Source organism: Sander lucioperca, chromosome 1 (assembly GCF_008315115.2).
Source record: "Sander lucioperca isolate FBNREF2018 chromosome 1, SLUC_FBN_1.2, whole genome shotgun sequence".
NCBI classification, from domain to species: domain Eukaryota; kingdom Metazoa; phylum Chordata; class Actinopteri; order Perciformes; family Percidae; genus Sander; species Sander lucioperca.
The window spans coordinates 18,220,292-18,244,484 of NC_050173.1; the positions used below are offsets into that span (position 1 = coordinate 18,220,292).

The 24,193-nt window shown below is 41.3% G+C and overlaps 1 protein-coding gene across 7 annotated transcripts in view; it reads left to right on the forward strand.

The window, feature by feature from the left end:
- The window catches only part of phldb2b (pleckstrin homology-like domain, family B, member 2b), a 43,238-nt gene that overhangs the window by 10,614 nt on the left and 8,431 nt on the right, over positions 1-24,193 (forward strand). Inside the window, exons 4-17 of one of the 7 annotated variants that reach the window (XM_036006791.1) lie at positions 406-504; positions 1,287-1,370; positions 8,394-8,513; positions 12,170-12,354; positions 12,655-13,827; positions 17,180-17,560; positions 18,637-18,798; positions 19,075-19,212; positions 20,327-20,455; positions 22,090-22,245; positions 22,342-22,452; positions 22,599-22,673; positions 23,410-23,556; positions 23,715-24,047. In XM_036006791.1, the coding sequence (XP_035862684.1) occupies positions 406-504; positions 1,287-1,370; positions 8,394-8,513; positions 12,170-12,354; positions 12,655-13,827; positions 17,180-17,560; positions 18,637-18,798; positions 19,075-19,212; positions 20,327-20,455; positions 22,090-22,245; positions 22,342-22,452; positions 22,599-22,673; positions 23,410-23,556; positions 23,715-23,969 (3,215 nt within the window). In that variant the 3' untranslated portion in view covers positions 23,970-24,047. Of the gene's footprint in view, positions 1-405; positions 511-1,286; positions 1,371-3,721; positions 4,010-8,393; positions 8,514-12,169; positions 12,355-12,654; positions 13,828-17,179; positions 17,561-18,636; positions 18,799-19,074; positions 19,213-20,326; positions 20,456-22,089; positions 22,246-22,341; positions 22,453-22,598; positions 22,674-23,409; positions 23,557-23,714; positions 24,048-24,193 lie in introns of those variants that run through there. The other 6 variants (XM_031301340.2, XM_036006783.1, XM_036006781.1 and 3 more) reach the window with 6 other exon arrangements.

The window sequence follows — 24,193 nt, forward strand, 5'->3', positions numbered from 1 at the left end:
TGATAGGTAAACCTTTTACAAATAAGACCAAAGGCTGATTGTGATGCTAAAGTCAGTATTGGGACATTTTACGTTATGTTTCTTGCATAACCTCTACCACATTGCCACACATTTTCCAGCTTGGTGTACGCCCTTTTATTTCAGTGAGGAATGCCAACAATGTGAACAAGCTATTTTAGGAGAACTGCAAGTCTATTTTTCTCCAAAATGTGTCCAATGAAGAAGAATAAAATTAATAATACAGTATCACAGACCACTCATATGGTTCAAAAAGACATGCATTTTTGCATTAGTTTTACTTGTAAAGATGTTGTCCATGGTTTCCACAGATATATATATATATATAATTATCATTACATATTGTTTTATTTTCCTGATGTTTATGCATATTGCTTGATGTTCCAGGGGTGACCCGCATAGGCCGAGAAGATGCTCCAATTCCTCAAGATATCACTATCCAAGGTCCCGGCATCGAGGCAGAGCACTGTGTCATCATTAATGAAGGTTGATGTCAGTTCACTTTCTACAAAATGAATTCATAATATTGGCAGGCCTCTGAATTAACACAGTTCTCTTATCTTTTCAGGACTGGAAAGTACTGTATGTAATAGAATTTGCATCTGTACATTGCTAAGTGTGCTAGGGCCAATGGCGCCTCCTTTAACCAACCAGGCTTTTAATTAGCTTAGTTTAGTGTATAATCTTAAAATGTTACTTTTGTTAATAGTGCACCTACTGAAAACAAATCTGCCAATAAAGTGAGATTACAAAATTTTAAAAACATTTTGTCAAACTTGTAATGAGATGATCTGCTTACAGTAATACCATCTCAGTAAATAATAAACACAAAAACTGACCTAATAACCTAATAACACTGGCACAATCTTTAATTTGTTAAAAAAGAATATTTTTTTGAATGAACTCTTAGGTTGAATATCTTTCAGTACATCGTCAGTGTATTGTGTGAATGAAAGAAAATTATCTTTGAAGAGACAGGGAGAGGCAGAGTGATGGATTACACTCTTGATGTTTTTTTGTTCCTTTGTGATACATCTTGTATAATTACGACGCTAAGCATGTGAGCAAAAGCCTCGTAGTGACGATATAAATAGCATGCCTTTTTGTGTATGTTATAATTAAAATTGGTAGTGTAGTTAGGAGTCATCTTTCAACAGGGAAAAAGTGCTTTTGAGTAAATGATGATGTAGAAATTTGCAGTTGCTTTACTTTGGACTGAAGGTATGTATTACTGAACCCCTATGTTCTCATCATTACCTATAACACAGGAGGGGTGGTGACCCTGGACCCCTGTGGTCACCTCTGCAGTCTGGATGGAGTGCAGGTCACTGTGCCCACACCACTCACACAGGGTAAGATACACACACACTCACACTCACACACACACACACACACACACACACACACACACACACACACACACACACACACGGTATAGCTGAGTTTACTTTCAGAGAAGGCCCATACCCTCTACTGTCCATTGGTTTCACTTGCAAGCTTTGATATATTGCCACCTACTGGTCAATAAAATAGTAGTTGGGATGGTTAAGTCACTTGCGCGTGTGCGTGTGTGTGTGTGTGTGTGTGTGAAAGAGAGAGTGGTTAGTTTGTGGTTTGGTTAACTTGCATTCCTTTCGGTTTATGTATGAGTCATATGGGCACAGTTAACATTGTGCTGATGTTATGCATGGAAACAACATGGTGTATAGTTTGTGTGTGTTTTTTTCACATAAACATATCTATACCTATGTATGTGTGTGTGTGTGTGTGTGTGTGTGTGTGTGTGTGTGTGAGCATTCCCACGATGTTTGTGTATGTTTTTTGAATGATGCAGTGCATGTGTGTGTACCTCTGGTTTGGTTTAATTCATTGCGGTTTGGAACAGCTGCTACAGTGAGTCACAGCTTCCAGCAACTGCAGAGCATATACTGCACATCGAATTGTGTTATAGGAGACTGCATTAAACTCGCAGAGACAGAGAATCCTCCCAAATTCTAATGCATTTTTCTTCTTACCTTTCTGTCCACCCCTGCCCACATGTCTGTTTTTTGTCTGCAAGTTTCTTGAACTGTTTATCTCTCGTCTGCCCTCTCTCTTCTCCTAAATTCCCCTTTTTTCTGGATTTACTCAGTTGCAGAGCTCCCCATTTTTCACTGTTTTTGCCCTATCTTGTCCCTCTCCATGAATCCATCCTTTCTGTGTACCATTTTCTCCTTTCCATTGTGTCCTGTGTGGCCTGGCCATTTTAAGTTAAATATTGACAGCCCTATTTATCTTCCAGCTGTGCCTGGCTGATTCAAATATTGACATCATCTTGGTGTGTTTACACACACTAGGCCAGGGCATTGTAAAGTTGCAGGGGTGGAGAAGAGGACTGAAAGATATAAAAGGGGTTAAAAAAAAGTCAAAAGGGCATGGTTTGGAAAATTATTGCGGGAGAGAGAACATCTTTCAGGAATATCCACTGGCCTCAGATGCTCTGGGTTGAGTTAGTCTAACCACACACAGGCACATGCACACTAGAGCAGTCTGGAGATGATTAGCTATGTTTAGGAAGTGATCTGTTCTGTATTTGGGACTTCGGAGCTTGACCTGAAATCACATCAGCTTCACTCGTGTAACTCACTGGAACAGCTGGAAGTCACTTGTTGAATAGCAATAGGTTCATACAGCATAATAACAACTTTCCATTGATGACAATGGAAATCATTGTGTGGCAATAACAACAGTGACAATCAGTATAACTGCAGGCTTTCTTCTTTCTAATGCACAAAACTATTAATGGGATAATATCTATTCCTGCATTTCAGTTTACATTTAAATGGAGTTTGGGCATAAAACTCAAGCTCCCAGCATTCACACCGGTCTAAAGCAAATGCAAATCTATCTGCTGAACAAAACAAAGCTGCTCTAATAACCACTAGCTCTCTCTCTCTCTCTCTCTCTCTCTCTCTCTCTCTGTGTCTCACATACACACAATCTGCCCAATAAAAGACAGAGTAGTTGTCAATGGGTTCATGTTGTGTTGAAAATGCTTGCAGATAAGTGAGATAACAAAGCATCTAAAAAGAAACAAAAAACAGTTGGAGAGACCTTTGACTCAGGCTGGGGAGCAAAGTAAAAAAAGTGTTTCTTATTTGCTTTTTACTTCCTGCCAGTATCTTTTTTCTGTAGCCAGTCAGCCTGTCTGGCATAAGCCTACCCTCAAATCTCTTCTCTGCCCTTTTTCTACTGTTGCTTTGTCTCAGAAGTTAAATGTATGACTTCTTAAATTAATTAGTTTGTAATTATAATAGAAGCCAGCCACCAGTTTATCAATGTTTTTAAATCAGTATCTATAGTCCAGCTATTTGGGGTTACACTGGTCCAAGGTATTTCAAAGAAAAGAGAAAGAAAATAGGTAGGTAGACAAAGAAAAACTGAGGGGGCGTCCACCAAATACCTCACTGTCTGATAGCCTTTGAACCTACCAAATACAGATAGGGGTGATGGCGTATTACGCTGTTAGTTTACATATAGTTTTAATTAATTACACTCGTGTTTTCTTTTCTTTTAATTGTCATTTTGGTGTTATATACTTTGAATAGTGATATTGGATTTCTCGACAGTATTTTAAATCGTTTGCTCTCGTAAATCTTGAGCCTTCTACCCTTTTTCACAAAAAGTTGGTACAGTCCTGGACTCAGACTCGTGGATGGTAAACCAGTAAACTTTCTTCCACACGGAGACAAGACCGGTGAGGAGGCGGCTCATAGCTGAGGAGGGAGGCAAACAACAACACAGGGACCAGGCAGGAGTGTAGATAAATATTTTATAAGTTTTGCTTTACATTTTATACGTTTTGCTTTACATTTCTAGAAGAAGTTATTTTGAGGTCTTGTCATGATAATTTGTTAGACGTTAAAAGTGTAGAAGTAGTTGTTCTTGTCGTGATACGTGCTCACTGAATGGGACTCAAAAGGATACGTGCTTACTGAATGGGACTCAAAAGGTTTGTAAAGGACTTTTATTATGCTAACGTTACGTTAACTCTTCTAACAAAAGTACGTTACATTTACCCAGTCACTGTTTTGTCGCACTTTAACTTTTTGAGCTACTTCATACTTGAGCCTATAGGCTACCTTATTATTTTCCTGAATGAAATCATTAGTGTATTGTACTTACTACACGTTAACGTTACAGCAGTAAGTTAGCATCATATCTATCTAACTATCTATGAGGTGAGTGTGTTTGATAAGCTCTCTCTCTCTCTCTCACTGATGCTAAGGATGGCTGATTCACATTCACAACAGTATTACTTACTTATGTGTTTTATGAACACACTGTTTTGAAACCAGACTCACATGCTCTTTAAATAGGTTGGGCAATGTTATTCCCCCCAATCGATACATTAGATTATGAAGCTTTGTGTTATGACACTTAAATGATGAGCAGAGTTGGCTACCCTTACCATCCAGTATTAAGAGCATTTGTTCATTGGCTGATATTATTGATTTTCCTTTAAAAAAAGAAAAATTCATTATATTAGCTGCAATGGAAGCCATCACAATTAAATCCCATCGGTCCCCATAGATCAATGGACATGCTTATGCACTAAACTGAACTGATTTCTATTTGTTTTTATTTGTAACTTGATGTTCCTTTTTAACCTAGCCTTTTAGGTTGTTTTTTTTAAGTTTTTTTGTTAGCCTAAATGGCATAAATGTAAAGTACAGCTTCACATGGCTTATTGTTTAAGGAGTGGAGGTGTGAATCAGTGCTGCTTCTCAATGCGATCCAAGTTACTGAGCGGTAGAAGTCGAATTTCTTATCTGCAGCCAACTTTTGGAGGCGTTCCATTACAACGAATCAGTGCTGCTACTCAATGCAATCAAAGCCACCAAGTGGTGAAAGTCAAATTTCTTTTTTGCAGCCAACTTTTGGAGTCATTCCATTACAACCTGTTGGGTATAGCATACTGTCTCCATCTTTTGATGGAAATTACATTGGTGTGCATGCCTTAGGGTCACGAATAAGCTGGCTGGCAAGTTCACAGACTGGTGGGAGTGCACGTGAAGACAACTAGCCTATGGCTGTGAGGACAGGCTCAGTGGTCAGGATACCTGACACCTGGAAAAAAAACCTTCTTCATTGTCCTGGATGTTATTGTGTTCACAAGTCTTTCTTCTGCCTGCCTCAAGCAATTTCTTTTTCAATTAGTTTTTACTTACATTCTAAACTAGATGAAAAAGAGATAAATCATTTGTTATCCGTTTGCATGGTGTTTGTGTTTACCTTTCTTTTCTTTCTGATAGATTAGATGTTGTTTATAGTAGTGTAGTAGTGTATACCTGTGGTTGTCCTCAGAACTGCAACCTTCGCCGCTTGAGAGAAGTAGAGTGAGTCAATGGATTGATGCTTTGTGGATGAGATTTGAGAAAGCGTAGAGAAAAGATATCGTGTGTGTGTGTGTGTGTGTGTGTGTGTGTGTGTGTGTGTGTGTGTGTCTCTGTGTCTGTGTCTGTGTGTCTGAGTCTGAACTAATCTACACCGACTCCCCTGAGAAAGACCAGTCTGTGTTTTTATGATGTTACTGCTGGACCCTTGTCCCCCAGAGAGCATTCATTTGTGGTTTTGAGGCCAATTTACACTCCCACTGGGACCTTGTGTTTATGCATCTTTTCATGAATGAGTAAATTCAGCTTTAGTCCAGTACCATGTCGATTTAAGGGATCATTACAGCATTTTTCAAATAATATGCATTTTGAAAAAAAAAATCAAACGGGGGATTTTTTTCTGACTGTGTTCAGAGGTTTTCAGACAATTGTGCGTAATTACTTTGCATTTCAAACCTAACCAATTAGCAGGTAAGTGACATGGGATCTTTGTCATTGGTTTATTTTTCATTCTAACTTAATGGTCTCAATTTGGCAATTCCTCCACTTATGTTAACCAAATAGAGAAACAGTTTTAAGTTTCCCCTTCCATAACATTGTGGTGAGAGTGTAGTTTGGTTCACTCAGATCTACATGGAAACAAAAAATTGGCTCCAGGCGTGATACAGCTCCTACATCTGTGTCCTCAAAGACTCTGAGGTCTGACTTTGTAGATCGCAAACTTTAAATTATCCTATAAATGTATATACAGACTAATTTCCAGTTTTGTTGTTGTTGGAGAGGAACTGTCCATATGTGTGTGTTGGAGGGCGCATGCTTTGACGTGGGAGGCAAACTCAATTTGCTGGTAAACACGTGAATGAGATTAAACATGTTTATTGTGTGTGTAGTTTGAGGGGGGTGGGCATGTGTTTTTGTGCAAGTTATTTAGGACAGCAGACTTAAATTTAGTTGTGAGCAAGCAGTTAAGATTTTTGATTGGATGTGGCAGACTCTCTGCGTTCCTTTTATCACCGATGGATTTTAGGAATAAGGGTTTTAATAATCCAGGTTCGTGTGTGTGTGTCTGAAAGAGTGAGAGGAGATATACAAGTTGAATCATCAGGTTTTATATTTTAAAATCCTTTGAATTTCTCCATCCTCCTTTCTTTTTCTCTGTCACAAACACACACACTGCTAGTATTTGTTCATGCTGAAGGAGGAGAGGATTAGCTAGTGGTTTTGTGTTAGCTAAGAAGTACTGAGAAGAAATTAGATAGACCGGAGGGGTAGGGGCTGTGAACAAATCAGGGTGACACACTTTACCCTCCACTTTAAAGGTAGCACATGGTGAGGCTATTGAGGGTATAGGAAATTAGATTTTTACAAGGGCTGACTGCTGGCAAAGTGTGTGTGTGTGTGTGTGTGTGTGTGTGTGTGTGTGTGCACATGCACATGCCTGTGTGTTTGCTGTTCTGCTAAATACTGAGAGTTAATGTGAGTCATTAGGCAGACACTGTTACAAGACATGTTCCCACACACACACAGATGCACAGAGCATGCACAACATTTTGAAGACTTACACACACACATTACTCATGTCTAGCAACGAGAAACACATTATTAGATCATGCTCACACACTGTGTGTGTGTGTGTGTGTGTGTGTGTGTGTGTGTGTGTGTGTGTATGTGTGTGTTTTTTTTCTCTTCTTTTACACACAAGACATACATCTTTTGAACTCTTTATCAAAATGCCACTGCTTCACAGTTTGCGCCTGAACCTGCACGATTGTGTTTACATGAGTATGTATTTGAGAAGTTCACAGTCCAGCTGTGTAGACTAAACATTTCTTACACTGTTTTTATGTGTGTGGTGTTAGCTCCATCTCACCACAGTGCACTCAGGTCCCCCCCTGTGCTGAGAAATTACAGCTTTGAAGGCAAAGAATCTGCTCTCTAGGCTCTATAACGCAGTGTCTTGACAGACATGACCTCTTTAAGCAACACCTTAAACACCTTTAGTGGAGATGTTGGTGAAACTGGACATTAGGTTGAGAATGAGAAAGAACAGGGCAAAAGAGAGATGAAAATGAGAGAAGGGAAAAGAAAGAAAAACAACTTTGACATTTTTCCATTCAGTCTTTTTCCATTCGCCCTCTCGCTATCCCCCCTCTTGCCTCAGTGACTTCAGGTCCAAGGAATCTGATGTAACTGTAATGGAGCTATTAAGGAGGTGCTTTTTTAGCCTTTTACACACATGTTAAACATTGTGGGGATTTACTGTAGTGCTTATCTGAATGGGGGGGGGAGCAAATAGATTGTATGTGAGAGAAGACAAATGAGAGGGGAACTCTTTTGTTTATTACCCACTCTTGTGATTTTCTCTCATCTCTGCTGCCCTTTTATTTTGTATCCGTATAAGTCTTTTCATTTGTTTTCTTTTTGCTGTCTTTTTTTTTCACTTTTCCCGCGTCAGATCTCCTATATGTGTGTGTGTCAGCACTGCTGTCTCTCTCCCTTCCCTTCTGAGGTATTTGGACAGCTGTGGCTGTCTGTGTGTATTACAGAGGTTGTGACCCTGACATCTTGTTTAATACCTGGCCCTCTCAGGCTAATTGATGGCCAGAGCAAACACTGTGGTCTGGAATGGCTGGCTGTGCACAAGTGGGTGCTAGTGTGTTTCTGGCTGTGAATAAATACTCCAGGCTCATACCAATGTAAAGCTGTACTTACAACTGCCTCTTCATGCATACAGTAGTGTATGATGATGTATACCTAAGGTATATTTCACCATGGTCTAGTTTGTTGTGCTCTGCAAGATTCTGTGTTTCTGATGCTTGTGCCACACTAAAACAAATTCTAAGAATGACATGTTTTTAATTACTTTTTTATCCATGAGTAAGTCTGCACTATTTTCTTTATACAACACTCTCACTGAATGTAGAGTATTCAACCTCTGTTTCAATAAATATGAGTTGTATCACTAATTTTACCCTGTGTGTCTGGTTTTTTTCTCTTCAGGTTATTCCCTGTGTCTGGGTAAATCCTATTTCTTCCGGTTCAACCATCCTGAAGAGGCAAGCAGAATGAAGAGCATGCTTCCACAAAAGAGCCCTGTGTCAGCTTTAGCCTACAACACAGGTACACACACACACACACACACACACACACGCACACAAAGGGAGGCTAAACCCCTTCCCTGACCCACGACCTGCACTTGATCCCTGTTCTTTTTTCTTTGATCCTCCTCTCTGTCTTTGTTCTCCCACATCAGCAATTCATCTTCCACCTCCCTCCTTTTTTCGTCATCTCTTCCATCTATTTTTTCTGCTTTTCACCTGTTCTCAATCTCCCTAAGTAGTTCTTCATCAGCTTGTTCTCTTCATGTAACATCTATCCCCACGGATATCTTTGCTCCCGTGCCCTGCCCGGGTCTAAGGGTAAAGTCACAGGTAGTCCCGACGCAGAGAGGCGTGTGAGTTTGGGATGTTAGTTTTGAGTATGTGTGTTTGAAAGACTGAAGGGTAGGGTGGGGGCAGGTATTTATTTCAGCCCTCGCATATGTATTTCCTAAACATACACTCTCACTGTCACACACATGCTTAAACTTAAATTCAAAGCATACTGGAATGTTATTGTCATCTGCTAATACAGCTGGACTCTGCTGTCTCCTTAGTGATTGATCGGGCTTTGAGCAAGGTGTGTGTGTGTGTGTGTGTGTGTGTGTGTGTGTGTGTGTGTGTGTGTGCGCGCATGCGCGTGTGTGTGCGCGCGCACCGTAATCAGTGGTTCCTTGCTCTTTAAACTTCTTGACAAAAGGAATGCACTCCTCTCTCCACTGCTTCTCTGATGTTTTTGTAGAAATGACTTACATCTCTGTGTCTCACACACACACACACACAGTTAGCAAACTTGGCATCCAAAATCTTGACCTTAATCCTCCAGATTGCCAAAACTCACACTCTGACACGTGCACCTAAGTGAAGCAAAACGAGCTGGGCATAGAAGAGAATAGTCACGATAGAAGAGCGTTGATGCACGCCAGGCCTCCTGTATAAATCTGCCCATGTATGGGCACAAACACTGTGTGTGTGTGTGTGTGTGTGTGTGTGTGTTTCTGTTTCTAGATCTTATGATGTCTTTCATTTTCTGCCCCATTTCTCTCGACCATGTAAGGTTTGACATATTTTCACCCAGGCTTATATTCGGCTATGATGTGCGCTTTTAATTCTGTTTCTCTAACAATTGAACTCAACTAAGCAATAGCAGTTGAATATTATCACTTATGTTTAAATTTTCCAACACTTATGTACGCTTTTGGCATATTGTACATGTGTGGGATTCTCTCAGGCGGAGCCAGAGTTGTAGGTTGTAGGGAAGCTTTTTTTTGTGTGTGTATGCGGGCGTGTGTGACAGTTAAACGCTGGGTGGTCTAAGCTTGAACATTATAATAGCTCCTTTTCCACATAAAGCCACAGATGAATTAACACTGGGCAGGTTTCTCACACATTGCTTTCTCCTTCCTAGTGTTTTACCTGCATTTTTGATGACAGGATAATATTTAGGGAGGTTTTTTTTGGAGTTCTGCACAGAAAAGTAGAACTAGTGCTATTAACCGAAAATACTCCTGCCGACCTCAGCGATATTTTTACCACGTAAAAAATAGTTTTTGTCTGATTTGTCTTGGTTTGGACTTCCTTTCTGCTAAATCTTACTGATTCAGTTGAGGTTTGGGAGGAGACCCCCTCGCTGCTGAGGCTGCTTTAAATAAAAGGCTTTAGGAAGGGCGGGGGGCCTCTTGAGGGTATTCCAGGATATTTTGTGGTCTTTTTCATTTCCCAAAATCATACTCTAAGCAAGGAACTGAAGTCGTGTTAAAGTTAAAATGCAGTGCATGCAGTGTGTAAGTTGACTCCTGTTCTGGGTGATTCACTGCCAGTTGCAGATTGTTTGGGTTGGGTTTGTTCTGACATGGGCCCCATCAATGAATAGCTGCAGCTTCAGGTACATACACAACCCCCCTCTCTCTTTCTGTCTTCTGCCACCATTTATGATTATGTGCCCCTCCCTCTTTTCCATTCTTCTCCCTTCTTCTTTTCCTGTTACTGTTTTTTTTCCCTCAAATTTCCACAAACTGAACATAAAGAAATGTAATCAATCTCTCTATATATAGGGCTGGGCACCGAACGTCGATACCTTTATGGCACCGACCGAAATACAGTCCCTCCATAAAAACGCGATTATGCGATCGCATAATTCAATGCATAATCAGCCAACGTCCGCATATTTATGCAGGGGCCGCATTTTTTTCAAATACGCTGCACTTTCGCCGCATAAATTGCCGATTTCCGCGCAAAATACGCAGGGCTTGCATGATTTCATAATCCCCGCATTTTCGTTGCAAAAAAGTCACATATATCTTAGCAGAAAGTTGAAAAATGTTGCATTTACTTCACACAAGAGCAGCCATTTTCCCCTGTTGCCATGGGAACGTTATGAAGTGACGTTATGAAGTGACGTTATGAAGTGACGTAATTACGCGACGTGAACATCATCGAAAAGCTGCAAACCCCGCGATGAAGCCATGATGAAACCGCAGTTTTTGCAAGTTCCCGCAATTTCATCGCCTAAAATTGCATAAATATCCTGCATATTCCATCACATTTTTTAAGAAAACGTGCCGCATAATCAAGGATTTTTGCCCACAGCAATCACAAAAAAACTCAGCAGTCCTTCCAGCATTTTTCTGGAAGGACTGGAAATACTCCGATCCTTTGAGTATCGAAAAATGATTTATCTTTGGTGCCAAATTTTGTTTCCAAAAGCGTCTAAGCGCATAATCTCAAGCTTATCTGTCTTCTCTGCATATTGACAGAGAGCGGCGCTCCAACACACACACACACACAAACACACACACACACACACACACACACACACACACACACACACACACACACACACACACACACACACACACACACACACACAGCACCTTTCAGCAACAAGGCAATTCAATTACATTCTTTTGCACTTAAGTTAGTTCTTCATTAGTTCAATGTTGACAACTGGGCAGTCACCAAGTTTAGTGTTAACGGTTTGTGTCATTATGCAGTTTGACCTAAAAAGTCTTTGTTCTTTACATTCCTTCGCATTTTAGTTACTTCAATATTAGTCTGTACACAATGTTATTTGTTTATTTATTTATTTATTTATTTATTATTTATAATATGTTCATGTTGTGGCAAAAAGGTTTCTCTTTTTTTGTTAATTTTTAAAGTTCTGATTGATACCAATCCTAAGTATCTGACTGGCGCACCCCTATCCAAAAGCACAACCAGTTTTATTAATGTTACTCTGAGTGAGCAGTGTTACCAGAATTTTTTAATTTTGATAACTGTTTTGATTCACAATTAAGGTAGAAAATAAAAGTTTTGTGTTTAATGTATTTTTGTTGATGTTGAAATGGGTTTTAAAACATATGGTATCAAAAAAAGTATCAAGAAACTGGCATTGAAACTGATGTATCGAAATTGGCATCGGATCGAAAGATTTTGAACGATGCCCAGCCCTATCTATATATCTATGTTGCGTATCGCAGTCATATTGCTTTTCTCTTGTTTTCAATCCGCCCTCTGGTTTTTCTTTCTCTTTACACGCAATTTCATATGCCTCTGTGTTTCCCAATTTGTATCTCCTTGTTTCTCTTACCCATGAATGTTTACCTATATTTGTGTGTCTACACTTTCCCATATTATCCATTTAATTTATTTTCCATTTGATCTCTCTCCCACCTCCAGACTACCTGAAATTTAGCAGTGACTATAGCCATGCGGTGGTGGGCGGCAGCAGCAGTTCTAGGGGCATGCGATCAGCCTCGGAGCTCCAGGACTTGATGGACACCCTGCAGCGCAAGAAGATTGCCCTGGAGAACAGCCTGAGAGCCAACGGGAATGCAAACCCCTCCTACTTCAGCGTGACACAGGTCAGCCATCATTTAGCTCTGCTTTTTACGTCATGCTCTTGCAGGGACTATATAATCTGTAAGGTTAGCCTGGATAGGGTAAACATGGCTTACCAGGGTTTACTCATTATTTACAAGACCAAACATGGCTAACCAGGGCTTACTCATTATCCTGGGAATGGGATATACACTACAGTGTTCAACCGGCAACACAAGATTTATTCATTACTCTTGTTTCTGTCACAAAGCTTTAGGGAGACTAGAGGTCTGCTTATATTCCATTTCCAATTGTAATATTTTTTTTTTCATTCTATCTCTCAGTCTCCTCCCACCACACCTATCACAAGTCCTGCTACATCCTCATCAGCCTATCAGGACCAGGCAAGGCGTTTCTATGGCTCAGATCGTGCGCCATTGTCTTTGAAATCTGGACGACGATCCGACCCTTCTTCTTCAGTCAGTCGCAACAAAGACAAGTTCGGCATTGGCGATAGCCGCCGACTACACAACCTGGGCTCAACTTCTTTACTGTCCACATGGAATGGCGGAGGCTCCTCCGTTTCTGTTGATGGTAGCAATAACTTACTCCTCTCTCTTCCTCCTCCCTCCTCCTCATCTCGCACTCCATCAACAGGAGGTGCAGCCAGCATGCCATCAAGCCCCCGTCTTGGCCGCCGTAGCAATGGCAACCAAGAGCCATTGCCCAGCAATAGAACCAGGAAATACTCAGCAGGCTCGCTAAGTGGGATGATGGGAGGAGGGCACAGTCGCTCGCTGCCACGCCTCTGCCCCTCCCAATCTCCCCATGAAAACAACAACGGAGTCCTGACCTTGTCAACGCTGCCGCCACGGCGATCCGATGTTGCTGGCAGTTACAAATTTAGCAAAGACAATTACAACAACAGTCAGAATGCCAGCCCTGACCTCAACTACAACTCTAGTAACTCCAGCCAGCTTTCCTCCAACAGGAATCAAATGCAGACCAAAAAACAGGGAGAAAGTGTTGTGTCTATCTCCCTCTCCTCCCCTAAGATTTTGCCCTCCGCTACCCCCTCTACCTCTTCCACAGCCACCCCACCTGATGTGACCATCCCATCCAGGACGGGGGGCTCCTCTTCTCCTCGTGTGGCCAAAAAACTCAGCCTGACCTCCACTAGCTCTGTGGGCTCCATCAGCTCCACGAGCTCCAGTCCTCCAGAGTTGCAACGGTCTTTGGGGGAGAGGGAGAGGGAGAGGGAGAGGCGAGGGGTAGCCGCTGGTGCCCTGGGACTTGGACTTGGAGAGAGGAGGTCTTCATTTGGGAAGGCAGGGCTGGAACCTGGGATGGGGCTGGGCGAGAGGAGGCAGTCATTTGGAAAGGCAGGAGTGACCCCACCTGGAGGTTTCAGGGAAAGAAGGGGGAGTATCAGCTCACTGAGTGGGAAGGAGGAATTGACCGACTACCACCAGCACCAAAAAGAGGAAAGACTCCGTGAGCAGGAGGTGGAGAGACTGGTGAGTTTGAGTGTGTTTGCACATGTGGCCATCATCTGCCATTTCAAATTATGGCAACATATTGTCATTCAGAACAAATGATACTGTAAAGATATGTAGATATCACCTGTAATAACAGACCACATCTGGTATAATGTACAAGTTATGCTTACAGACAGACTGTTGACAAGGAAACAGTTTGTTGCTGTTAAGGTTACTGAAAAAAGATATGGATACAAGTTTACATTTGCAGTGGACGATTGCTGTTGTTTTGCATACACACACAAAGACACACAAAAAATGGAGTGAGTTTAGGAATGCATCTCTCACACTAACCTCCTCCTTGTCCCCTCAAACATACTCTCCCAGGGATCTTAACACACACGCACACAAACACACAGTGAGGTTCACCACTCCACAGATGCCTCTGGCAGGTAGCCCATACTAACAGGACTATTCTTAACCCTGTGCTTGAATTCAAGTGTGTGTGTGTGTGTGTGTGTGTTTGTGTACGTGTATGCGCGGTGCGTGTTTATGTCAGTCATCTGGAGGCTGCCCACTGTGGTTCGGACCACTGAAAAGCCAAAGAACACATCAGTCAGATGTGGCTTAAAGAAACCAAGAAGATTAGAGAGTGGAGTTGTAGGGTAGCAGGTGGAAAAACACACAGATGCTCAGCATATAATGGCAACTGGACTCCTAATCCCACTATCCCTCCCTCTTTAAATGTCTCCTCCACACAGCCATATTCTGCTGAGTGTACTGGTGTTTCTTAAACTGTGGGAAATAGTTCTCTGGATGCTGTACAAACCAAACTGTGTTTCACAAGCTTTACAATGGCTTTTGGTTAGCCTCCAGATATAATGTAAAAAAAAAAAAAAAAAAAAAACTCCTGTTAGACACATTAAATATGCATTAAAAATTGCTTGATTAAAAAGTGATTTGAGTGTGACATTTAAGTGTCAGAAAGATTGTTTTTTACGTATGTTTTGAAAAAATAGCTCTAAATAATCAATATGGGCTGTGTATTGTAAGAAAGCCACAAGAAAGTGTCTCCAAGTTAAAGGCTCAAGCTCAGAATATCATTGTCTTAACCTTGTCTTCCCTCTAGTGGCAGGACAGGAAAACTGCATTCTTTCTTTGCTGAGATGTTATTAGGTTGTGTGCATAAAAAGCTATTTGGGATGTTAAAAAGTAACTCTCACCAAAATGCAACCTAAGGTCTTTTTGTGAATGTACCCGAGTCAAACTTTAGTTTAAAAGCATAATGAGGACGGAAGCGCCACTTTTAAGATTTACCGTATCTTCGTTTTTCGGTCTTTTGAATGGTCCTAGAGGCACTTCTATGATAGCATCAAAATCAACATTTTTAAAACACTAAGAAGGCTCAACACAACATGAAACTTTGCTCGAAGTATCACCAGGGGCTCTACACATGAACTCGAGCATTGAGAACATTGTTTGTGTACACAGAGTTTACTAAAAAAGGTTTTGAACGACTTACTTTAGCAGTTGTTTCCGGGTTGTTGTTGTTTCATGTTGTGTCAAGCCGTCTTAGTGTTTTAAAAATGTTGATATTGATGTTATCATAGAAGTGCCCCTAGCACTCCCATTTCAAAAAGCCATTTGACCGAAAAACGAAGATACGGTGAATCTTAAAAGTGGCGCTTCCATCCTAATTATTTTAAACTAAAGTTTGACTCGGGTACATTCACAAAAACACCCTAGGTTGCATTTTGGCGAGAGTTACCCTATAAGGTGCAACAAAATTGGGCTACCCATTGTCATTTAGGATATACAGCTTAGATGCATTTGGTAAGGTTTGTTTATGTTTTGGTTATCATATTCCATCAGTCCATATGAACAAGTCTCTCTCTCTGTCTGTCTCTAGTTGACAGCTGATTACTATAAGGGCTCCACAGAGGCTTTTGTCCATTAGAATAGAACAAGGTGACAAACTGACACAGTCTTGCTTTGCCTCAGCTCCTGGTTCACATTACTCACTATAAAAGGGGTGTGCACGTTTATTTATGTGCATTCACACGCATATATACAAAAGATGATCTTAAATTTAAAAAAAAGATTAATGTATGTGTAGTGCTATAATGCCTTTTCTAAATAGGATGTCTTTCTTCTGGCTTTCTAATCAGGCATATGACTGTCTCAAGTCTCAAGACTTTCATAGTCCAAACTTCACATGGTTCAGATTGCTTCCTAGAGTACAGTACATTTCCCTGGAAAGTGTCTTGTTTCTTTAGTGGCAGTACACACAGACACATTCCTGCGTTTGGAGTCATGGCCTGTTCTCGTACAGACTACCGACCATAGTTGACAGCTGTCCGCCTTTTCATTAGCTTACTCTCCCTCGCTCTCTCTCACACTCACACGTTCACACACCTCTGTCCTATGTTCTTTTTTTTCTTACCTCCCTCTTTCCATCTCTAATATCACTTACACATACGTCTCCCTCCAGAGAAGCTGCTGCTGAGCTCATGAGGGGGTATTTTGACTCTGCAGCCTCCATAGCTCTCTATATATCTGTGTTCAGGCAGAACTGTCGAAAGGGAAACTCTTGCTCCAGGGAGAGGAAATATTCTTTCTAGACTATACAAATGATATACTAAACTAGTAAATTATAAACAAAAGAGGATGGTATATTTGGGATTAAACAAGGACATTTTAACTAGAGGAATTCACTTCTGCGATGCTTCCCCAGGTAACTTGAGCATTGGAAACTTGATTTTATGATGGAAAGAAATAATGACTCTTTCTCACTAATATGGAACAGAACTGTGCATTTATTTTAACCAATTTGAATACACATATGCATTTACAGTCAGTTTAAAAAAGTGCAAAATGTGTTGTTTGTTTACTGGTTTTGAATAGTTAACATCTGACTCTAATAGAAACATAACTTCAATTTAGGTACGTTATGAATTGACTGCTCTGTTTGATAAATCTCACCTTGTAGCATTGTAATTTCTTCAGTGCGCTCATCCAGCACCACCAGGGCTTTATAAAAATGTCTGTTAATTAATAACATAGGGTTATACTGTATTTGTGCAGCACCCTCAACACTCTATAGACAGTGGACTGACTGAGTTTAAACTTAAATAGTAGTGACTTTTATTTTAACTTCTCAAGGTATCTACCACAAAGTTTTACTTCTTTGAAGTAACATTGTCACAGCCTGCTAACAGAAATAACCAATACAACTTAAATTCAGGCAGAATCCCTTATAACTACACCTTTTCAAATAGCCTATCCTAGACAACGTCATTAAGAACATTAATAATGAGTTGACACAGCTACATTTTCACATACTGTAACGCATCCACGTATGTGTTTGTCTATGTGTGTGTGCTCATTTCAGGAGCGACAGCGGCTAGAGACCATCTTGTCTCTGTGTTCGGAGCTGGGCCGGTCTGAGAAAGATGGAGGTGGCACAGCTACAGGTCCCACTTCAGCTGCGGTGGATCTCCATAAGATCAACCAGGAGCTTCAGAAGCTTCAACTGAACGACGACGACGATGACGACACACCTTCGGTTTTTTCGGACTCTTCAGCTGTTAATGGAACAACAGGGAATGGACACATGCTCTCCCCTGGATCAGAGAATGGTTACTATGATGATGATCTACAGGCACGACGGAGGCGCAGCAGCGGTCACCGAGACAACAGGGCAGAATCACCCGCTGTCAGTCTGCGAAGCTTCGCCCCCTCACCTTCTCCACGCACACAGAGGACCAATGAGGTACAAGATTTATTTGTACACATTTAAAAACACTGCTACTAATATCACATGTTTAGCTGTTGTCAAGATTTGAACAAGGCACTGCTACCTGACTTTACTCAGCCACAGACAGGTTTATATTTTCAGTCACTTTACCCCTTTTTAATGCACAGAGATGTATAAAACGTACACAGAGTCCTGTTAATGTATTGAGACTGTAAAGGGACTTGTAGAGCGGAGCATTTTCAATTACCTTCAACAATACCTTCAAAAGTTGGTGAATAAGACAGAGAAAGCTTTGATTTACTGGTATTTATATAGTCATTCTGTGGTTAAGCAGCAATGCATATGGATCTACAGTTGCAGACTGGAGTCTCTGAACATTGACGACAAGACAAAAGTCTCTTTTGATTGGGTCAAGTGCATGTTAAATGTACACCCCACATCATACACATCTCCTGCATGAAATGAGTACAAGACTGCTAAAGCAGCACCTTTGACTTTAGTCAGCTTCTTAAAAGATTAATGAGGATTGATGGGGGAAGTGTTTATGCTCCCTGTTCTTTCTGGAAAACATGAGAGTGACAAGGATCACTCCTCTTAATACTTGGAAAGTATCGACATACATATCCTTCATGCACAGAGATGGGAGGTATTTACAGCCCATTTATTAGATTAGAGCTGGATAAGTGTTACAATTTAGAATTGACAGCTGGTGTGTCTGGGTGTATGTGTGCGTGTGTCTGCCCACATTTGTTTGCTGCAAAAGAACAGAAATTTTCATTGCCCAAAGGAAGTACTGCTTCACCACAGCATAACTGTGTACTGTTTAGTACTTTGAATGTAAATAATGTTTAGCAATAATATACGATTTGTTTGTCCTGCAGTCGCCGCAGTGACTAACTGTTCATAAAACTATGGTAAAATTACAAATACTGTTGGTACACGTATTTTCACTTCATGTCCCCACATAATTGGTGGTGTCAGTGATTATTATTACAACTAATTACCATTAAACCCCAATATTGGCTTTGGTAAAGTTTGAACGACATCTCAACAATGGTTCAATCTGTGACTGTCGATTATGATGTTACCAGGCTCTAGATGATGCAGCCCGTCGCCGCGGACAGGAAGCGAGGCCTTCGGAGCAGGAAGTGAGGTGTGTTGAAGAGGAGAGGATCCAGGTGCTGAACAACATGGAGGAGCTGGAGCAAAAGATCAAAGAGCTGGACAACCAAATGGAGGAATCTGCCCAAGAGGTAAAGAGAAGTGAGGGATGAGGGACGATGGCATTTTAGGGAGACAAACGCAGAGGCAATAATGTCCATATTAACAATTCATAGTTTAATGTTAAGTCTAGGAGTCCTATTTTTTTAAAAAGAAGTGAAGGATTCTACTTCTTTTCAAATCAGTAAAGCATTTTGTTCACACATTGTCATGTGTTACCTACTGGTTTTAATAAGGATACAAAGTAAATTTAAAGTAAGGATACAATCCTTACAAATGGCTTACTTACTGGTGTGTATTTATCCAAGGTGGAGCTAGAGCGAGCTCTGGTGGAGGCTGAGCAGGAGTCAGAAGTAGCTGCTCTCCAGCAGGAAAAAGATGCTCTGGAAGCACTTCACAACAAGTTGGCTGACCTAGAGACCAAGTCCCAGCAGGAAAAAGAAAAGGTATTTAACAGGATGCGCTTCATTTTAAAACAATGAGTTAGATGGATACTTCTCAGAGATTCATAATGGCTTACATGGAGACCAAGAGGAGAGAGCATTAATCCACAGACTAAGGTGTTTTAAGATGCATCTTCTGCAAATTGTTTGTATTTTTTTTTGCTGAAGGGCTGGTAAGTGATATTAGTATCATGCAGAGGGGGGGACACATTCTGTAATTAATGGAAATAAATCTTAAGTTTTGTACACTAAACGTGGGTTTTAACCAACCAACATGAATTTACCTTCCTAAAGTGTATGTGTACGTGTCATGTGACTAACTGGTAGGTGTTAATCCTTCTCATGCTGTGTCTGGTCCAAATATATATCTGCTAATGAATGCCAGGGTATAGCCACCAAGTGATCCTATCTTACACACAGTCCTGTGGGAGCACTGTGGGTGAGCGTGTGCGCTTGTGTGTGTGTGTCTACTTTTACATTTATACCAATATATGGTATCATTGACAGGGTGGGGAGTGTAATTGGATAAACAGACTGAATTAGTTGTGGGTCTGTGTGTGTTTGTGTGCACATGCTTTGAGTTGAAGAGCAGGTGAAGTTGAGTGCTTGTACAGATTTCGGTTGCGTGTATATGTTGTTATTTATAGGGACCATTAATCTACTCAGCCATTCCATCTCATCCATTCCCTCAGTCATTTCCATTCAAACAAACACAGGGAAAAAGGCAGGAGAAAGAACTCATGACACTATTCATACTACCTTCATTTCTACTCAATACCTTACCAGTTCTCCATCCCTTACCAGTTCTCCATCCCTTACCAGTTCTCCATCCCTTACCAGTTCTCCATCCCTTTTGTAGATTTTTTTTCTTCAGCCTTCCCTCCCCTCCCTCCCTCTAGGCTAATCTTGCTCACCTGGTCGCCGTAGTGACTAACTGTGGCTCCCCAGTCCCACTAACGCTGCCATCCTCTCTCTGTCATGTGTGTGTGCGTGTGCATGTGTGTCTCTTGTTTCCTTGTTTGTATGTACACAAAAACAAATGTGTACATGCGTGTATGTGTGTTTGTGTGTGCGCATGTATGTGCGTCTGTGTGTTATGTACATGTGTGTATGCCAGGCGTGCGAGTTGCTACAGGCAGAAAAGGGCAGAGTAGAGAGGTTGGCTCAGATTGTGTGTGAGCAGCGCTCCCAGCTGGACAGCTGCCCTGAGGCCACCAAGGAGCCCCTGCAGGAGCAGCTGGCCAGGGTTAGTACACACACACACACACACACACACACACACACACACACACACACACTCCCTCATACCTCACAATCGCATGCACAAGACGATATGTAGATATGATTCACGCAGAGAAATCACAACACGTAGACAGTGAACATAGAACTGAAACATATATGGGAAATGCAACAACTGCGCATGCGTACACTGATAGACCCAGAACAAAGATGTATGTGCACATAATGCATATTGACACTCAAAACATACAATTTATGTGGACAGGTGTTCACATAAACAGACTCTAGAAAGAGACATGTGATGCTCGCATACTTGAACTTGCATGTGAATTTGCACACATTTCCTTTCCTGAGCTAACTTGCTCATCACCCCACAGCCACATATGATCTTTACCTGGTTAATGTTCTCTCTTCTCAGTGTCTAACTCTTTAGGTTTCTATGTCTACACATCTCTTTATTTCACCAGAAGGGTTGAGCCTGTACAAGTATGAAGAATCGCAAGAGTTTGGCTTTAAGATCTGTTTGGCTATTGTAGAAAACACTGACATTTGGGCGTATGGTCAAAGGCTTCACCCTTTGTGTTTGAGACACTACAATATCCATCCATTAGCTATACCTGCTTCTGCTTTAGAGGGCCGCGGGCCTCTGGAGCCGATCTCAGCTGACATTGGGTGAGAAGCGGGGTACACCCTGGAGAGGTTGCCCGTCAATCACAGGGCTGACACATAAAGACAGACAACCATTCACACTCACATTCACACATACCGCCAATTTTAGAGTCACCTCTCAACCTAACCTGCATGGGTTTTCTCTGGGTGCTCCGGTTTCCTCCCACATAACATGTTGTTTAAAGGATTTCTTGAAGAGACAACACTTTTAAATGGTTTGCATTTTGGGGGAATGCTTACGGTATGTAACATGTTGCATGTTTACTCAGACACTTGTTATACTTTGGTGTAATACTCTGCATGACAGATAAGTGTTGACGAAACATCAGGGCTCTGTGTCTGGTTTGTCTGTATCAGTGTATTGTGGGATGAGAACGTTCTTTCTGATACATAATTGCCTGCATATTTCTGTTTGTCTCAAAGGAGTTTCATCTCACAGCGTTTTTATAATTAATACGATGAATGTGATGTCACCTGTTCTATACAGTCTATGGATGTCACCCATACTGGGAAAAATTCTCATCACTAAAACCTTTAAATAGGCAATTTTCAAATTAGATCAAAGGTTTTAGGTTTTTTATGTATGAGGTTGTTCATTTACACTTGATCAGATGGATAATGTATACTAATTGTTAATTGTAATATAAATTGATCCATAAAACATCAATCAGTCAAGTGTTCACAATGTGTCTGAACCATATAAATATATTACTGCTTCAGTGCTACACTGCAAATCTTTTAATAATAATTTTATTAAATCCATGTATTGCCATGCATTTAACTGCCATACATCCCCTGTGTATGCGTGTGTGAGTACAAGTCCTTTGGTCTTGTATACTGATAAGTTTTTGGTTTTATCAGGTGTATGTCTTATAACGGTATTGTCTAGTGAGGTTTTGGGGTTTGTCCTGTTAACATGCATCTCTTTGTCTCTCCTGTTTACCTGAGCATTATGTCTTGTTTGTGTGTCAGGACTGTGAGGTGCTCGATGCAGAGTCGAAGCGTTTTGAGGACCTGGAGTTCCAGCAACTGGAGAGAGAGAGCAGGCAGGACGAGGAGAAGGAGACCCATATGCAACAGCTTCTCCGGGAGATCGCAGACTACCAGCGGAGCACTGTCACTCGCAAGGTAACAGCCGTCTGTTTGCGTGTTCTGAATGAGTCGCAATGTTATATTTTGATTGAAAATCCACGTTTAAACAAGCTTGTTTTGCTTTTCCATCAGGAGCGACTGTTAACTCTAAAGAAGCAGGCAGCACAGATTACCCAGCAGGCTCAGCGAGAGAAGGAGAGCTTCTTGAAGGAGAGGAGCACCCTCGAAGCAATGCTGCAAAGGGTACGAGGATATCCATGTTTGCATGCCTATGCATGTGGCCGTCCTTGCTTCTGTGTATGAATGAAAAGAAAAAAACCCACCAACAAGAGGTTAATTTTGTTTTTAACATTGTTTTTCATTTCCTTTATGCTTTTTCTGTCTATTAGGAGAAAGAAAACCTCACCATGCTGGAAAGGAAATATGCTGACCTCACTGGTGGCCGAGATTTCACTCTAAGAGAGGTAGGTTTGATTGACAGCTGTCACACAAGAAAATGAAGACCTCCGCTTTGAACTCCTTAAGACTCTTAAAGTGGGCAGGACACTCACCATTTTAAATCTTCCGGGTTTCCTTCTCTGCTAGGACACAGCCTCTCTGGCTGATGTGTGTCAGTCTTTTAGCCATCATTGGCGTGACACCACCGCTGCCACAATTTCTCCTCCTCCAGTCAACTTGTGCGCCCTCTCATCCTTCCTTTCCTCTATTTCTCTCAAGAATGCAGAGGTACTTTTGTCTTGTTTTACTAATACATCCCTTTATGTTTTCCTCTTTGTTTAAATCCATCGTATCCTTCCTTCCTGTCTTTTGTTTCTTCCTCCTGGTTGCTTCTTTTTCTACCCTTTGGGTTTCTTGTTGTAACTGCCCATCCCTGCAACGCAGGAAGGGAAGACGTTTGCAGGAATTTTAAACTTATTTCATTGATTCTGTGCACAGCTTTTACTCACATGTATTAATACTGAAGTAACCTTGTCACACTGTCTATTGTCTTATGTACTCCACTCAATGAATGCTAACAGTACAGTGTCTAAGTATCCTACTTATTACTACTTATTTTTGCTTTGAAACTGGTACAATCACCACCAAGTTCTGCATCATTCTAACAACTAATTCTAAAGTTTGTCATTAATATGGCTGACTCACTTTATGCTATGCCTCACGCCTTCTCTCTCCCCCCTTTGTCCACATGACACTTTCCAGGGCTATGTCACAGTCAGTGAAATCAATGAGCTTTACTCACAGCTTGGGGGAGACCCTAAGCCCGCCCCCACTCTGGCCAATATCTCTCCTGAGTCCGAGGCAAACCCCTTCCGTGGCGAAGACACCCCCAAACCACCGGAGGACGAGGTGTGTGTAGCGGTGTTAAGGGCTTGCGTATGTACTTAAGTACACAGCCGTAGATGATGCAGAGTGTGTGCATGAGCGTGTTGTTATTTTCCCCTAATTTCCCTCCTTTTTTTTCACTATTTCAGTTTTCTGACAATGTTGCTTTCTTCTTTTCAAAGCTCTGTCATTCTTCCTCACCTGCCGACTGTCCCTCCTCTTCCTCCTCCCATCTATATCCCCGACCCCTCCCCAAAACACCCTCTGTCCATTGGCCAGAGAACATGGTGTCATATCGAGACCCCTCTCCCCTCCCTGACTCTCCCCCACCTCCCCTCCCTGTCAAAAAACACCACCACCGATGCAGACAGGTAATGCGCGCGTGTCTGTTTGCGTGTCTATCAGCAACTTTGTGTTTGAGTTTTGGTTTTGCGTGAAAACTCGATGTAGAAACCAGATGTGTATTTTACACTATTGCTTTGATTGTTTGATGGTAATTATAACAAGTACTAGGGGTGTGCAAAAAATCGATTCACATTCGGATCGCGATTCAAGCTCTACCGATTCAAAATCGATTCATAGAACTCCAAAAATCTATTCATATTTTTTAATTAAAATTTTTTTTTTTATTGTATGTCTACTGCAATCACATGGGAAAAGG